The sequence below is a fragment of the Colossoma macropomum genome, unplaced genomic scaffold (genome assembly GCF_904425465.1).
Source record: "Colossoma macropomum unplaced genomic scaffold, Colossoma_macropomum, whole genome shotgun sequence".
Lineage (NCBI taxonomy): Eukaryota > Metazoa > Chordata > Actinopteri > Characiformes > Serrasalmidae > Colossoma > Colossoma macropomum.
Window position 1 is genome coordinate 35633840 of NW_023494789.1, and position 19399 is coordinate 35653238.

At 39.2% G+C, this 19399-nt stretch overlaps 1 protein-coding gene across 1 annotated transcript in view; it reads left to right on the forward strand.

Annotated features, from left to right (window-relative positions):
• Positions 1-15722, forward strand: part of kcnb1 (potassium voltage-gated channel, Shab-related subfamily, member 1) — a 43113-nt gene extending 27391 nt beyond the window's left edge. Inside the window, exon 2 of the mRNA XM_036569601.1 lies at positions 13647-15722. Within this exon, the coding sequence (XP_036425494.1) occupies positions 13647-15569 (1923 nt within the window). The 3' untranslated portion in view covers positions 15570-15722. The remainder of the gene's footprint in view (positions 1-13646) is intronic.
• Positions 15723-19399: the final 3677 nt, after the last annotated feature.

Here is a 19399-nt window from a genome sequence, read left to right on the forward strand (position 1 = left end):
ACTGTATGTATTTAGTAGTGTATGCAGTTGATCTAAATCCACCTTTCCCTAACCAGTGCTGTAAAGTCTGTCCAAGATCAGATTTTTCCATGTTCTTACTTACTGTGGGCTGTTATAGTACAGACTAATGTAGCTGGCCTGTAAACCCACTCATTGCATGCATTGCCTCTTTGCATGTTTTGTTTGTTGTGGTTTTGTTCTTGTGAATGCCTTCATCAATGCCCTCCTCGTCACACTCACTCACTCACTCACTCACACACGCGCTTGCATTCTTCGCTCTCTACCATCTCTGCAATGCTAAAGAGCCTGTCGTCAGTGTCACCATAGCAACTGTGTCTTGTGCGATGCTTGGACGCACAGCTGTCTCTACCAGGATTAGCTGGTGTGTGTGCAAAGGGGTTATATGTCTATTTCTTAAAAAATACATACCGTCACTCTCATATCAAAATGTCTGTTTTTTGCCTTTTTTATTTTCCTTTTTCATACCATTTGAAAACAGTAGCTGTCCTTTACATTGTGTGAACATTTCATGATGAGTGGACCAATAGAAATTGTCCAAAATTATTTTATTTTTCAGCATCAGGAAAAAAGCAGAAAATATATATTTCACATTACCTTACCCAGGAGATTCAACAACTGAATATGATAGCATTTTTTCAGCATTTAACATGTCCACTCTTTGCCCTTACTGCAGCTTCCATTCTTTTCAAGAGACTTGCTTTCAGTTTTTCAAAGAAATCTGCAGGATATTTTTCCAAATCTTCACAGTTCAGTCTTAGAAGTTGCTTCTTTTTTCTGCTTCTTACAATCCAAGCAATCCAAATTTAGACTCATCATTCCATAAAGCCTTACTCCACATATCAAATGTCCAGTTTGTAGTGTTCTGAAGAGCACAGTTTGTCCTGTTTAACTGTATTTAGTGTAGTATGGTATGTGAAATTGTGAATAAAAGTTGTTGCACCAACGGTTTTATGGCAGTTTTTGGCACAATTACTAGTGCATTATGTCTATACCAAAATATTGTGATATATTTTATATCGTTTATTGTGAAAATGTCTTTCAGTTTTTGATTAAGGATGCATCGATACCATTTTTTCAGACCAAGTATGAATTCATGTTTTGTTTCACATCAGAAAAGCCTCCGTACAGCTTAAAGTACGTTTCATGCTGAACTGCAACTTTAGGCCCCACATTTTCAAACCTGCACTTTCAGCTCCCTGCAACTCTGTTTTGCAAATGCAGCTGTACATTCAGCTCTCATCAGTGCAGGAGTAAACAGTGGATTGAACTTCTGGTACATTATTCTTATTAGATGAGAGAAAATATTTTTAACAGAGAAACGTTTGTATTTATGGCATATTTTTTGGTTCTTTCAGTACCAAAGTATATTTTTACTGCCATTAAGCATGCACAGATATAAATCATTACTGATTAGCCACTTGTTCGCACAGCCCAACTCGTCTTCCAGCCAACAAACATGTTTAATTTCATGATCACATAGTATTTTAGGGTTTCTAAAAACATTATAGACTACTTTCCGTGCACTCCATGTAATAAAATCGGTGGAGTAAAAAAGGTACGGTAGCTACCTAGCCTCTCGCCCACTATGTAATATCATATCCCGAGCTGAGAGTGCAGGTCCGAGAGTGCGGGTTTGAGAGTGTGGCACTGCAGCTCTGCAGTTTTTTGTTTCATTCAAATAACAGCTGTGTACCCGAGTATTGAGCAAACACACTGAGAAACTGAGCTACAGCAGCTTTGCTAACTCATACAACACTGTGCACTGAAAATAAATCAGACAAAATGGCCTCTTTACAGATTATTTTACAAAGACCTTTTAAAATCAACATGTTAATATTCATACTTTGCAATTCTACTCAGTCAAACAGAGTAAAATGGGTTTATATGGACTTCACTCGCATTAACTTTTTCCCTGCCTCTGGTTTGCTAGCCTACATGTATGCACCCATATTGGTGAAGTGGTCCTGATTGGGGTTGTGTGCTTTTTGAAACTTTGCACAGTGTTTGCCTGGCAGGAATATGCCAAAGGCGGAATGTTGTCCAGCAGTTTTGTGTCTGGCTGCCACAATGACATCACGACATTCACTGCAAGTATGAGCCTCTTGTTTAATAGCCCGGCAGTGTACACTAGGCTTATGTCACGTGGTATCAGGTGGTATCAGATGTTGGTACAGTGCTTATGATCATGAGTAAGAGTAAATAAGCATGTTATTGGGCCAACACCCAACACCTGTATCGGTAGCAATGCATCCTTAATCTTGATATGATATTTTTGCCATATCAGCTGCCCCGTCATACTGTACCCTAAATCTGTGCTTCACAGATTTAGGTGCCTGTACTCAGAAGGAGGCAGTAATTCAGACTGGTAACATCACTGTAAGTCATAAAAACATAAGTGAAAAAATGATTAACTTTATAATCAAAAATCTAAGAATGAAACGTTTTCACAGTATAACCAATATAAATATTAATAGAGATGTACAAATAAAAACATCACAGTAGTGGGCTAGTTAAACATCATCAATCTAAGCCAACATAGCTGTGGGCGTGCAATACAGACAGTTAGCCAGAGATGGAGAAGTTTATCAGGGCTCTTTGTTTGGTGAGGACTTGTCACACCTTTTTCTTTAGTTTGCTCCTTCTCTTCACTTTCCTTCTCTTCTAGAGGCACGCCAGCGCCGTACAGTCAGCATAGTGACTATATGAACGATTGACTCTTTAGACACTGAGCAGAAGCTGCTGTTAAAAACAGTAGATGAGCCATAAAATAATAGAGAAGAGATGCATTTGATTTCAGCTCATGCATCACAGAGCGAATATTTGGTCGAGCATCAGCGACCTGAGTGGTTAAACTCGGAACTGATAAACCAATGACAAAGAAGCAGATACCAAGTAAGATTTACCATTATTGTTGATTGTGATGACACTAATCCGAATGGGGTGTGGTTTATTTCAAATGAATCACAAAAACCCTCAAAACTAGAGACCAAACAGTTACTCTTTTGGAAAAGCCAGTGGCATATTTTCAGCGAAAACACAATAGACTGTAGCTGCAAATCACATCTATCTTGTACATTTCTGTTCTTTTTTTTCTTTTTTTTTCCCCTATTTGACATCACTACAACCATGTGTTTTTTTTTTTTAACTTGTTTCATGCTTTTTAACATACCTGCAAATTTTGCAAACCTGCTGACAACCGGAATGGCCAGTATGATCTTTTTCAGGACCTAATTTTCAGGTTTTCAGTGTCAGCATCTAAGAAAAGAAAAATAGTTGATTTTAGTTTTCCTGTGGGCCGCTATGCTTTGTAGTTATACACAGGTGGGCCTTGGGGTGGAAAAGGTTGAGAACCCCTGCCCTAACTTACACCACTGCCCAGGGGGAAAAAGCCATTAATGTCACTTTGAAGGGAAACATAATGTCAGTAGAAACAGCTTAAGTTGGGAGGACACAGCTGTAACTCTTTGGTTTTAATATTGGAAGGATGGAAGAGTTAATGTGGCAATCAGTGCACAAAGTTAGAGAGTATACAAATTACTGATAGATTTGATATTATATATCAATATTATATATTATATATTATTATGTGTGTGTGTGTGTATAGATAAATATATCTGTAAAAACTTTCTCTTAAATATATGTTTCATGCCTTTTTTCTGACATTTAGAAATTAATAATGTATATTTAATACCTGTTTTGACTGACTGGAAATTAAATATGGTTTCAAACTTTTGCACAGTAATGTAAATTAGTGATGTGCTTTCTAATGCCTGTGTGTTTTTCCCACTAATATTCCACCCCTGAATCTTATAGAGAATAGAGATTTAAATAATATTGTATGAATAACACAGTGATTTTATTGACTCACTGTATTGATTTCACTGCTCTGAGAACAAGTGTCTGCTTGGAGTCTCTATGTGTGTTTCTCTCCATTGCCACACTTATATACATAAACGCAAACACACACAAATCATTTTTGTTTAGAAAATATGTCGCATTGTCAATATTTGATTAGGACTGTGAACTATAAAGTAACCTACATAAGGATATTGTTTTTCTGTGTGAGCTGGAAAGGCACTCCTCTAGGCTACTGTAGTCCCCCTGGCAATGCTATAAATAGCGCTGTCACTGTCTGGGCAGGTCTAAAAATAGACACTGAGACAGGATTCTCCCCCCCTACACTCAGACGCATGAATAATGCATGAGAAAATGTAGCTATGCCAGGGACCAGCCACGTAGGTCAGCCCGCTGGAGTGTGTGTAGATAGCCGCAGCTGCATTTCGGTCCGTGTCTCAAGGGCTGCCAAGACGCAGCTGAACCACCGCTTCCAGCACAGGTCAGAGCTGCTCTGAAAGACAGAGGGAGAGAGGAAAAGAAAGGAGACAGAGAGAGAACAATAACCTAATTTCATGGCAAAAGGAATGTTCACCAAAGATGTTGAAGGCTTGATTGTGTTGATATTCATGAGATTCCGTGTAGGAGCATGTGCATTTGTGTACGTGCGCTTTGTTATGCTGTCATTTTGTGGGAAACATGGAAAACATGGTCTTCTCTGGTAACCATGGAGACAGTGTCACTTTCCAAAGGGCTTGGAAGCAGGTTCAGAAAGACACTGCTAGAGTGATAACACATACACTAACTGTCCTGAACAGTACTGAATCCAGGCTGCGTTCCGCTTACATTCACTTAAAGATAAATCTAAAGCCCGCTTGAGACAAGTACCGTATATTCAAATTAACCGAGGCCTCCGTCTGTTAGCACTATTAATTGGAATTAATTTGAACTTTACTACCACTTTGTACTGGACTATGAACCGATGTTGCTTCCTAATAGTTTCCAGTGCCAATTCTGTAAATAGAGAAGTGTAAATAGGATTGTTAGCATCTGACTGCTCCCAAATGATTAATGTGTTCCAAGTGTAAAATCATGAGCCTCAGGCACATCCCCTGGTGGTCTGAGAACTGTGAATGGAAGTAAAGAACGTGGAGAAGAACATTAGGTAAGACAGCTGTCGTTGATTTCAGACATACGGGCCTTCGGACTGTTGCTCTTTAAACAAAAGAAAGAAAAGAAAAGAAACCTATTCATTCTCCGCCCACAAATGAATTTAGGTTGGAGTTGTGGGTCACTACATAGCAAGTTTCCAGTTTAAAATGTTACACTGGTTTATGTAGGTGTACCTATACAAAACTAGGCTGGAAACAGCTCAAGCATATGACAAAAAAAAACCTACACCTTGTTTATATTAACAGTGTGACCTTTCACACACATACAAAATAAATAGCATTTAATATAAATAACATGCTCTAAATCTATGTGTTTTCACATGGGTTTGCATGACTATTCATTTTTAATAGTTGACTAGTCATTCAAAGAATTTATAAAAAAATAGTTGATGAACTGTCATTACCATATTAAAAAAAAAGATGTTGAAATTTCCTAATGTCCCATTTTAAGAAGTTAAAAAACTACATTTTGTTTGAAACCATAGTTAGCATGTAAATGTGCCTTTGCTGACAGGCACTCCACTTTATTTTATAGAAGTCAATCAATCAATCAATTTTTATTTAAACTCGGAATACATTGATGAAGACCCTCATTTACAGTGTAGCCGAGCCAATACAGAAAGTACAGTACAGTAAATTTAATAATAAAAAATGGAAAAAATCAATAAACCATTCAAATTACATCAATATAGTAACTTCATAAATAAGATAAGGATACATATTTAATGAAATAACAAAATAGAAGATGTAAAACAATAAACTGGCAATATTAAAATAAAAGAATAATAAAAAGAGAATCAGTGGCTAAAACATAGCTAAAACACACCAAAATCATACTAAAAGTTAAGTACAACAAAGTAAAACAGTTGCAGGCTGAGTGGGGACTAAACGTTTAAAATGTTCGTGTCACACCAGCAAGCAAAGCTTTAGAGTTTCCTGTAATGAATTCCAGCTCGCTGGTGGACTGTCACTAAAAGCAGATTTTTCCAGTTCAGTAAAAACTCTCGGCACCTAAAGGGTAATCCAATCACTGGAACGAGTCTGGTACACTCTCAGAAATAAAGGTATGAAACTGTCACTGGGGTGGGACCCTCAAGGGTACATCTCAGTACCTTTAGTCAGGGAACATAATTCTATCATAATCCACTGAAATTATGTTTTCTAAGTTGTATTGACTCCACACACCCCGTCTCGTCTCCAGGCTTTTTATTTTACTGTTCTGTTTTAAAACATTAGGTTATGAAAAGGTACATATATTTACTTTTAACCTGGGAAAAACTTATTTAAGGTACACAGTTGGACCTCAAAACCACTGTTGTACCTTTCTGGGCACATTTACATTATTTGTACCTTGATGAACGAAACGTGTGCCTGCACAGAACCTTTATTTCTGACCAAAAATGCAAGTTTGTTTTCGTTGCACATGCAGTGCACTAAATAATCTTTAAAATTACGAGCCTGTATTTCAGTGCATATTTAGCTAGTGTAGTATTTTAACACTAAAAAGTACTTTGGGCTTTGTGTTTCTGATTTCTGTTCTTTTCTCCTGTCTTTTTTTATCACCACTGTTTTACATGCACTGTCCACAACTAGACAACTGTTGTCCAATGTATTCATTAGCTGACTAGTCTATCCTAGCCCTAGTTTTCACCAGAAGTGAATTGTGCACGACAATTCCTCTTTAGATGAATAAGAGTTTTTTTAATGTTCTGGAAAGTTATGGTGACCATATGTCCTGCTTTGGGACATAAAAAAATGTGTCTGGCTGAGATTTCTAAATTGCCTAAAATGTCCAGGATTGGGTTTTGCATTCATGTTAACATTTGCTTTGTATAGCCAGTGTCCGTGTTTTTGAAAACCAACATATGGCCACTCTATGTAAAGCTACCTAGCAGTAGATAGACCATAGTCCTTTAAATTTCCTTTTTATGCAAATGAATGCTGTACAAATCTATCAACTCCATTTGAGTTCTTCTCACTAACTCACTGCTCATTTTTACTATTCTCAGAAGCTTTCCCTTTCCCCTCTACAGCATCATGCATAAAATAACATAAAACACATCCAACAAGGCTTGTCTGATAGCTCCACAATGTCTTGGCTGACCTCAAAATCAAATGTTTAATGAGGTACAGCCATGGCAGATCTCTTATATGTAAAATCTGAGTGCTCTTCAAAATCTAGGTAGTTATCCACAATTGTCCCAAGGTTTTTAAAACTAGACTGTTTCAATGGTCATCCCATTAATCACCACTGTACAGCATGCCTTCTTCTCCTTTGTCCTGCCTACAGTTATATCTAAGATGCCTGACATCATAACTGACATCAGTTTTCAGAAGGCAGAGATGCTTTTAAATATTCTCAGCAAGAGTTTCCAAGTTGTTAAACAGTCCAAATAAAGCCCTGTCATCTGCATATTTAATAGATAAAGCTAGACTCACATACACATTTGTGGGCACCGCATGGATACGTCAACACTTGATCTTTAAACAGTGAGAAATATAACAATGTGATGTACATACTTTCTTAATGCACTGAATGCATGGACTGTGCACAAAAAGCAAAACAGTGTTTCAAGTGAACGGCTGAAAACCACAAAAAAGAAATAGTTCAAGCCAGGCAGTTCTGCAGTTCTGCAGTCCTCTACAGGAGTGAGGAAAAACAGAGAGAAAGAAAAAAAGATAGGGAATGGGAAAGAGAAGAAACTTCCAGTTTTTCTCTAAGTAAGCATCTCTGTGTGGCCACTTCATGTTAAGTGTAGAAACAGTTGCCATGGCAACAGGTCTGAGGCGATAGAATGTCAGTGGTCAAGGTCAGGGGAAGTGTTTCTACCAGAGAGTCACAGAGAAGGGCCTAGAGTGGCCAAAGGGTAGCGAGAGCCTTTTTAGTACTCATATGTGTAGATACACACACACACACACACACACACACACACACACACACACACACACGCACAAATACATACACATTATATATATATATATATATATATATATATATATATATATATATAAATATGTATATATATACTGCTGTAAAACTGTCAAATCTTGTAAAGGTCTGATCTAGGGCAAGCACTGACTTTAAGCATATTCCAAAAATCATCTTCAAGATCTCCCCCTCAATTATTGATAAAGACAGATGTCTCAAAAGGTTTAAAGGAACTTATTTGCCCTGTTCTAAGTGCTTTACTGATTGCTTGATTCTGTAGTAATTTAAAGGGCACATATTCTACATTTTTCTTGTATTTTACTTTCCCCCCGAGGTCCACTAAAGAGGTTTGTACCAAAAACAACATAATTAATTTTTACATGACCATTTTTCCAAACTATTTTTATCCTGTAGAATTAAGCAATTTATGTGCCTGTGTACATTTGGCCTGTTCTGATTGGCTTTTGTGGCATCACTAAAACAATGAATGTAAAACTGGCTGTTTTTTGCAGAACAGTTTCTCTATATAGGCTGTATGGACTGAAGAGTGAACTGCTTGTCGTGGAACTTTAACCATATTTACATACTACATCAAACTTATTTAAATGTGAGGTGGGCCCTTTAAATATATTATTTGGTGAATGTGACCGGTGTCACATATTTTCTACAGGGTAGCTCTAAAGCTGAGAAGTTAAACTGTGTTCTTGTTTGAAGACTTTGCTGGTTACTTGATAAGTTGAATCAGGTGTGTTTAAAGAGGAAGTAAGGGAAAGTCTGAAGTGTGTTGGGCCACTGGGACTGAAGTATGACACAGTTTTAGATTTTGGACCATATTTTTAGGTATAAAATTTCGGAGGGCCAGCAGAGAGAACTTGTCTCCACTGAGAACTGTTTCCTGCCCAGTTATTCATCTTCAGGCGGAGATTGTGTGAGCACTTTGGTTGATGCCCTGTATTTAAAATAAAGGGGTCCCTAAAACGTAAATAAAGCATAGTTTGGCTTTTTAATGGACAAGGTTGTACAAAATAAAATAGATAACAAAATAACTGTTAATCCAGAAAAATGGTGAAATGGTTAATATTTGGTTTTTCATTGGAGGGGCTTAACTGATTAATCAATTAATCCACTTTCTGTTTCATTAACCACCTTTGCCACATGCACATTCGCTCAAGTATGTGGTGTCCTAAAATTAGACATAAATTATACTCACTTATTTCTAACTGTAAAAGCTGAACCGGCACTTGATTCTTGACTTGACTCTAACCCAAAGACAAACAGCAAGACAAGGCTGTTAATAGATTTAAGCAGTTAAGGACCCCTGAGCCATAAGGGGCCTCATGAATTTGCAGTTTATTTTTCTTCATATTTGTGTTAATTATGATATTAGCAGAATAAATATTGCTTGACAACTTTGCTTCCAAAACAAGCAGAAATTAATCACATGCCATTTAAACATGCTTACTTATCTCTTTTACTCATCATCTGAGCTGCTTATTCTTCTAGTGTTTGGGGGGGGCTGGTGCTGGAGCCTATCCCAGCACTCATGGAGCGGAAGGCCTGAAACACCCTGGGCATTTAAACATACCCTGCAATTAATTTTAGTTGTATTGATTTCATTTCATTTATTATTTACTTTATTGTGTTTGTGTTTACCACAGCATGCATTAAACTTTTTATCTGATTAAAATTAATGATGTATCGAAGGGTCCGTATCATGGAAAACGAAATTTCCCTCTCTTTTTTAAAATAAATATATTTAAAGTAATATGCAAACATAGTTTCAAAACGTGCCATTCACTACTTAGTCCATACCGTTCATATATGAAAGCTAAACTTCAAAAACAGTCCAAAACAGTTTTTTAATCATTGTTTCTGTGATGGCACAAGAGCCAACTCATTTACTCATTTTCGCCTGCAGCAGTTTAGCTCCACCCATTTATGCTGAAGTTCTAAGCAGTGTTTCAGCTCTGAGTGCTTTTTGGATTAGGCACAGTACAAGACAGGCCAATCAGAACAGAGCTCATTTATCTCTAAATCACTCTTAAAGGCACAGTGACATAAACAGCACTTTTAAACAGCCGCTAAGGCATAAAGAGAGATTAATAATAATAATAATATGACTGGGTTGATTGGGGGCCCCCAAAGTAGGATTGCCCCCAGATATTCAGAAACTGTTGTGCCTGAAAATATTACTGTGATTCTACTCCTAACCCTAATTTATCCCAGACCATAACTATAAACTTCATCTCAGCCTTAACCACAGTGACCTAGATGATGGCTGCATTGAGGCGACGGTAATGCAGCAAAAATACATTATGATATCACTCATGCTTTAATAATGCACTACGTGTGTGCACGATATGCAAAAAGAGAATGCCATTGGAATATATATATATAGTAGAAGATGTACTCTTAATGTGGGAAATGTGCAGTCATATGCAAAAGTCTGGAAGATAAAACATAAAATATAGCCTGTGCAAAAGTTATGGCACATTTAATATTTTATATTTTTTCCCATATGTTAAATTAAGCAAATAAATAGAAAATGTGCTCTAAAACTGTAGATATATTAACTTATTTTAATTAGAAAATCAAGAAAGCATGTAATTGGTGCAGGATTCAAACACAAATTGCATACAACTAAATTTTGACTATATGATGATACAGTGTTAAAATTATTCACTGAATCTAAAGTCACTGCATACATTATGACATGTCGTCTTTGCTCTAGCTGCTCTATTTTTAGACAGTGTTTTATCTTCTTGTCCTCAGGCTCAGGGGTCCTGTCTCCCTCTGGTCGTGCTTTTCTTCATTAGTCACATAATGACCAGAACATCCCAACAATGGTGCTAAGCAATGTGTGTGATTAGCGATAGTATTCTCTATTGTCAACAGAATTCATTATAATACCATTATCCATAGCCACATTATGCCCCTTTGGTGGCTAAAAGAGTTCACATTTGAGTTACGGAGATTGTGGGTCAAATTGCTGCTCTGTAAGCGATTAATTTAAAGCTTTATAGGATGTTAGCGAAAGCATAAAGCGATCCCATATAACTTTTCTTTGAATGACTTTAGTCGGAAAAGTCTGTCTATAATTCCCAGCCTGCCGCAAATAATTTGATCATTCTTATTAAGAGAAAGAAAGAAGAAAGATTAAAGTAAAAGAGTAAAATAGATTACATGAAACGAGAAGGAAGAGAAAGAAACAAAAGAGAATAAGAAAAAAAACTGACACAAAGAAGGAGATAGGGAGTGAAAGAAAGAGAGATAAACAGATAGGGTCGTAATTCACATCTGCCGTGGCGTCATGGCAACAGCGTGCTCCTTCTCTGATTGGAGGTGGCTACAGGCTGGTGGGTGAAAGGCATCTGGGCTGAGCCCTCTCCTTCTCAGCGTGTCAGGGAGAACATTTGGCTGCGGTCACACATAACCGAGTACATGTGTGCGTGGATACTGCAGGGAGTGGTTTGCTAGTACAGTGCTTTATTAGTAATGATGTTAGGTGCTGTAACTCGAGGGGTTCTGTTGCTCTAATTACACATGGCCTCTTTAAGTCACTCTTAGTGCTATTCCCTCTTCATCCAGTCCCTCACCAATATGTTCTAACTTTAACCTCTTTTCTCAGTACTTGTTTTGGAGGTCCCTCAGTTGAACTATGCAATGTTCTTTTCGTAAATAATGTTGGTGGAATATACATTTATAAATGTTTGTATTGTGTATAAATGCTGTTTTCTACTGGGGCAGTTGCACATGATTTTTTATATTAAAGAAGTTGCAGGTGCGCTGTCTGTTTTATCTCAGCATTGTCTTTGTGGAGAGGTGTGAACAGTTTTCACAGAGGGGGTTTTCACCCCTCCCTTTTCAGCTCTAATTGCTCACTGGCAGCTCAACAGTGGATTAGTATTACCTGGGGACATGCTGTAATTGAGTGATTACCAACAACCTCCATGATTTGAATTCAGTACAAATCTGCCATGTCCATAGTTTTTACAAGTCTGCTAAGTAATAATTCCAGAGTGAATTACCTTCTATAATTCACCAAACTCAGAGCTCCTCAGTAATAGTAGTCCTCAGTAATATGACAACAAAACCAAGTACAATAGAATAGAAAACGGACAAGGCTGACGTCGGCTTCCTATTCACCAGCTTCATGTTCGAATTATCCTGTTCCACCTTAAATAGTGCAGCAGTTACATTCTGGCACCTCAACTTGAAGACAGCTCTAACAGCTAAAATGGAGCATGATTTGACCCAATTAATTAATCCTCAAATACATGACAAGAATACTGAAATTCACAATGTTTTTGGTGATGGTTGAATTACAAAGAGAAGGAAAATGAACTCGAAAGCACAAAATTGCCTGTCTTGTTGGGCAGCATTTGTTAAGTTGAATGAACCCACTTCATTATGGGCTCAACCCACTTCAGTCCTAGTCCTGGGGACCCCATGCTCTGCACGTTTTATATTTTCCTGACTCTAACACACTCAACTCAGTACACAAGGAGGTTGTTAATTAGCTAATGAGTAAAATCAGGTGTGCTAGATGAGAGAAAGCACAAAAATGTGAGTAGTGTGGCAACACCAAGACTGGGACTAGGAACCCTTGCTTTAAAGGACCACCCATTGAAAGGTTCTTTGGGGAACCAAAAGTGGATAGTCTGTGTCAGTGCTCTAAAGAATTATTTTTGGTATCTTTATTTTTAGAATCTTTCTGCATAGCAACTCAGTCAAATGCTAGAAAGCAAACTTATTAACTAATTCAGTCACTTGTTTGCACCTCACTTACTCACAAACATGCTTCTCTACCCTTCTGTCTCCATCTCCCTCCTGGTAGTAGTCAGGCTGGATTAGAGCTAATGAGGACAGGCGCTACACTATGAGCAATTGGTGTACAGGCAGCATTAAGGACAAGAGAGCAGTGCCGTGACCAGGCCAGGGGTCCTCTAGGCAGCCTTTGCCACCTGGGGCACTCTACCTTCACATCACCTTATATCAGAAGAGGATATCATATCATAGCTGTCGCTAACAAATTATGTGTATCTCAGAACAATAGCACTGATTTACGGTCAGCACATTGGTCTGTGCTTAAATGCAGAGGTTGGTTAATAGTATTACCAAAATATAATCCATATCAGACTGTTGGTAAAAAAAAAAACTTAATGACTAATCAGTCCAAACCAGATTTACTCCAAACATGATTGTTTTCACATGTATGCAATATTCATGTACAGTGATATTTAGTCACGTTTAAGGATTTCAAAGTGCTTGGTCTAAATTCTTGTTCCTGAAGGTGTTTTTTTCTGACTGACCCTTCTGTTTTCACTAAATGTCAGTTTCAGTTGCCTCAGAGTAAGTATTTGCTGTTTGACTGATGGTTGCTTAGACAAACATAGGCTTTTTTGACAGGATAAGTAAATCATGACTGAGTTTCTGCCCCCCAGCCACTCTTTTAGAGCACACCCTATGCTAGCCATGCTGATGCTGACAGGCTGCATGACAAAATGAGTGACGAGTCGCTTACTTTAATTTTGATTTGTTGGTAAACAAATGCAAATGATGCAGTAATGCAAAATATGCCATTCAAACAAAAACCATCCTCACTGATAACATTCAGTTATCTTTAGGAGTTGATGAGTGACCTAAGTGTTTTCTTTAAACTAATTCTGTTTTCTGTTTCCAATCTACAGATATTGGCCATCGTCTCTATATTGTTCATTGTGCTGTCCACCATTGCCCTGTCACTCAACACCCTCCCAGAACTGCAAGATACTGATGAGTTTGGCCAGAGCACGGATAACCCCCAACTGGCGCATGTTGAGGCAGTGTGCATTGCCTGGTTCACCATGGAGTATCTCCTTCGCTTCCTCTCTGCACCCAATAAATGGAAATTCTTCAAAGGTCCACTCAACATCATCGATCTGCTAGCCATCCTTCCATACTATGTCACCATTTTCCTAACTGAGTCCAACAAGAGTGTGCTGCAGTTTCAAAACGTACGGCGAGTGGTGCAGATCTTTCGGATAATGCGAATTTTGCGAATTCTTAAATTAGCTCGTCACTCCACAGGACTGCAGTCATTGGGCTTCACATTACGCCGCAGTTACAATGAACTGGGCCTTCTAATCCTCTTCTTAGCCATGGGTATCATGATCTTCTCTAGTTTGGTCTTTTTTGCAGAGAAGGATGAAGAGGACACAAAGTTCAAGAGCATCCCAGCCTCCTTTTGGTGGGCTACTATCACCATGACCACTGTGGGATATGGGGACATTTACCCAAAGACATTGTTAGGAAAGATTGTTGGCGGTCTCTGCTGCATTGCAGGAGTGCTGGTAATTGCCCTACCCATTCCTATCATTGTAAACAACTTCTCTGAGTTCTACAAGGAGCAGAAGAGACAAGAAAAAGCCATCAAGAGGCGTGAAGCTCTGGAACGAGCGAAGCGCAATGGCAGCATAGTATCCATGAATGTCAGAGATGCGTTTTCCCGTGGTGCAGAGCTTCTTGATGTGGTGGTGATGGAGAAGGGTGAGAAGTCTCAGGACAACCATCTCTCACCTAGTCGCTGGAAGTGGTCATCCAAGAGAGCTGCGTCTGACACCAGCTCCAATCGTTCATTTAATCCAGAGCAGGGCTCCCCAGGTAAGGCCAGGGCCTCCAGCCCACAGAGGCTCAATGCACAGAAACTGGAGGAAATGTACAAGCAGATGACCAAGACCCAGTCTCAGCCCAACCTCAACACCAAAGACAGAAGTGCATCCCGAGCAGGGTGCAGAAGAGACGAGATTGAGCTGGGCACTTTGTCGGGCCAAGGAGCTGACCCACTGGGCGGTCGTGAAGGAGTGGTGGACATGAAAAGTTTGTCCAGCATTGACAGTTACATCAGCTGTGCCACAGACTTCCAAGAGAACCCACGGTTCCCCTACAGTTCAGCAGGGGGCTTGTCCCTTCTGGAGAGCTCTCGTTTCTCACACAGTCCTGGCTCTGGGTTTTCAGGACGGGTCAGTGCCAACCCCAGCCTTCAAACCACCATGGAGCACGAGCCAATGCTTACCCCACCATGCTCTGCTGCGAAGCCTCACGACACAGAGGATTCCCACCGACATGGTGTAAACCCTCTAAAAACACACTCCCTTAAAGTGAATCATCGTGGTTGTGGGGAGACCAGTCCAGCTGGTGGCCCTCTATCAGACAGCTCTGCTCTCTCAGATCGTTCCCTTCTCAGTCCCGAGGTATCTATCTATACTACAGCCAGCAGCAGGACTCCACCTAAGACACCCGAAGGTGTTGCGCTCACACCTACCGTCTTCACGTTCCACGATGCCTCTATCAGCAGGTACATTGATGCTGATACAGATGATGAAGAGCATCTACGTGAAGGCTGTCCATCAGACCGCCTACTGGGAGGTCTGGGCACCAAGTCTCGGCTCAGTATTGGCCACCAGGGGGGCACCAACCACCTGGAGGCTGCACAGAGGCTCTTAGGCCAGAACTGCCTGTTCCCATTGGGAAGCACACCAAGTGGAAGCCATGATAACCACGTGATGCTGGATGCCTCACGTAGGTCTAAAGGGGATAAAGGTCGTTCCCACACCTTCGATGAAAGCCTATGAAGCTCTGGAGAGTGCTGTAGTGGGAGTCACTATAGTGAGAGTCAGAGCAGGGAGTGAGGCACAGGCACCGGAGATAGCACAGGCCCCGTGCAGCGTCACTTTAGAGACATTTGACTCAGCCCAGGCAGCCAACTCAGGAGGCATCCTGCAAGGTCCTGCAGGGTCTCTTCCTCTCTGGAAAACAGTGGTCATTTTACCATGATGAAGAAAACAAAACTCAGAAGATCAGTTCATCACTCTTCCTGTCTCGTCCCCTTTGCGAGCAAGGCTGTGTTGGTATTAGCTGTCCAGCAGTTAGCTGTCCGGCATGCCACAGGTGAAATGAGGCAGATCTGACGGTTGCCAGAATCTGAAAGAACCAGTGGTGTCCAACGCTTAATCAGGTTGGAATGGAAAACTCAACACAGAAATAAAAGGACAGGTCTGTAAAGTAAATAAAAGGGACAGTCATCCACTGCCCATCTCAGCTAGCCATTGTCCAGAGCCCACTTTCAATATTAGGCTTTAGAGACCAAGTTAATGTTATAGCCTGTTTACTAGTGCACCCTTCCCCCGTCCCTTAAGAAACTGGCCTTACTTAATTGCAAGTACGGATGTCTAAAAAGTGTGAGTGCAAGTATGTGAGTCTGTGTACTGTTAAGAGAGGTGGCTTTATCAAAATGTGTGTATATGATCACTGACATTCCTGCACACAACACAGACTTAAATGTATACACTTATAGTATGACTGATTTATTTTTATATAGACATGAACATAACCTCTAGAAATCTGTTGCACCAGTCTATTGTGTTTCTACCACCTAGGTGTATGAATGTCAATGACATTTACACAGAGGAAATGCAAACTGATTTAAATAATATTTTTCATATTTTCATTCATGTCTTCTCATTTTATTTACCATGGACAGGACCAGCTAAGAGGGCAATGATGGTGGCCAAAAATATCATGTCCAATCTGTGTCAGTGTTACTTGAATTTGTAGGGAATGTAGTTAATGCCAGAGTAAATCACAGTAATGCTATAATAAACAGCTTACAGAGGGAATACAGGATTTCTGGTCAAATCAGCACATTACATTTGATTTCTCCTTTCCCTTATGAAATGATGTATTTATGTGAAATGATGCTATTCTGTTCTTCTTACAAACTCAGAGATATATGACTATGAGACATGTACATGTACATACAGAAAAGGGCAAAAGTCAGAGATTACCCTTTCATTTACTTAATATTCAGTCAAAACGGACATTAAGTACATTTTTAGTAGACAAACGCAAACAGACACCTCAACAACTAAATATAATATCAATGGGCCTCATTCCCTTTTTCATTCTTCTTAAAACCCACTTGCGCAGTTTTCACAAAGATTCTGACATTCGCCAATGTTTTCTTATTTGTGATTTGTTCTTAGATAAGAACAGAATCTACACACACTCAAGAGCACCAAGGTGCGAACAATTCTGCAGTTTAAGAACACGTCAGGAATCTGACATAGACTTTTTCTTAGGACCTTTCTCAAGAACAAATAAACTTACGTAAACTTGGTGTGTGAGGCCCAATGTTTTCAGTATTAGATGTGTCCACACCTTCAAAGTTCAGTCTTAGAAGTTGGAAATTTGGGTGCCCTATCTAATATTGTACTTAGTGTTGGAAGCCTCTGTGTCATTTTCTGTTAAATATATGTTTTCTACTTTTTTCCTGACTCTAAAAATTTAATTACTATTTTAACTGGAAATTAAATAAAAAAAAGGTTGGTCTATGACTTTTGCACAGTAGTTTAAATTTATTGAAAGACAGAGAGAAGGAGAGAGAGATTGTCTTTTTTAGTGGAGAATTATCTATATCTAATTTTGTTTTTTTTTGTTGTTGTTGTTTTGTTTTTTTATTACACAGAGGTCTATCTTACAGTATATTGTAGATAACAATATTTACCTCAAAATATCTTGAACACAATCTTAATATAAACTCCCTTTAAGTATTACAGATATGGTGACTTCCTGATGCACATGCAGCATAATCATAACTAAATGAGGTAGATGAATTCTTAAAATATCTTGACCCCATGCCCTCATTTCCAGCACTCACACAAATGCACATGCCCATGCAGCATGGATTCTCAGGTATGTATAAGATGTTCTGGTAATTGCTACAAACAGTTTCCATGACGACCACAAACCCGTCAATGTGCATATCCAGACTTCGAATATAAGGACAGACAGTTGGATTACCCGAAACTAAGACTTACAAACTCAAGCATGGACGAGGGGGAGGAGGAGGAAGGACAGGAGAGTTTAGCATCTCTGGGAAGTTGTTTACATGCATGCTACCATCTCTGTCTCAACAATTTAGCAAAGCAAAAGTGTGAATTGAATAGCAATGCTGGCAAGATTTGGCAGATGTGGAGAGAAACAGAGGTAGAGTAATAGGGAAAGAAAGAGAGAGAGACATTTCCTCTCAGTACGCAGTGCTGTTTAACGCAACAGAAGGCTTTGAAGGCCAACTGGTATGTGAAGACTTGTCCACTAGCCTTAAATATAGGTTTAGGGCAGGGGAGGTGGGTATTACTCTGAATTTAAGAAGGTATGCATTTGCCTTCTTGTATATGATGCTCTATATACACTGAAATCCACTCAAAATATTAACAATTCTTGAAGAGGGTCCATTTTCACAGTCTAAATTCATCCAAACCAGTCAAAAGTAAAGGCATGTTATTGGTATTCAGCCTCAGATCAGGTCAGATTCATTGGGAACAGGCTGTCGGTTAATATTTCTTGGTCTGAGAATTAGCCAGAATTCACTATGTGTCCAAAAGTTTGTAGACACCTGCTCATCCAAGGTTTCTTCCACAAAGATATCAATAGGGTGTTTGTCCCCCTTTGCTGCAGTAACAGCTTCTACTCTTCTGGAAGGCTTTACAGTAGATGTTGGAACACTGCTACATTCAGCCACAAGAGCATTAGTCTGTGTTCTGTGCATTTTAGATGATTAGTTCTGGATTATGAACATCACTCCAACTCATTCCATGGAGCTCCATCACTCCAGAGAACACAGTTCACTGCTCCACAGCCCAGTGTTGGGGGCTTTATACCCCTTTAACTCATGCTTAGCTTTGGGCATGGTGACCTTAGGCTCAAGTGCGTCCATTCTGCTGGCAATGCTTTGTCAGCGGTGGGTGCACCTCAAAGGGCCCATATCATGGAAAATCAAATATGAGTTTTATGTAGTTTATAGGTTTTAAAGCCTTGTATTCAATCTCAAGTCCTTAAAGTCTGTTGAATTGTTTTTTGTAATGCCACAAAACCTACACTGCCTGATTAGCTCTTAAAGGCAGTCACAAAACTGGTATCTACAGAAACATAAGTGGACTTAAGTGGGAAAAAATACAAGAAAGATTTAGGATATGGGCCCAAATTCCCTAATGAGAAAGGATGTCTGGATACTTTTGGACATATAGTGAACTGTTTTATCAAGAGACGGTTGATTTCATGGCTTAAGGGGATTATTCTACTGCTGCTTTTCATTTAAGAACATTTTCATACCTGGATAAGTAGTCAATGACAAAACGTTTGAGAAAACAGTCAACAAAACAGTGATGACAATCAATCATTTGAGTATGACTAATGTCTTTGTGTTATTGGCAAGTTAGGGTGTTTGTTTCTGACATAGACACACATGGTGCAGGTAACGTGAACATTTCTAATGAAATAACAGGTCTAGTTTCCTAAACTCTGGTCAAAAATGTTTTTTCCCCTCATGGCAAAATGTGTCAAACTGTGATAAACTCAAAGCTTCAACTGTCAAACAGGCACAATGTCCAGTTCTGTTTTTCTT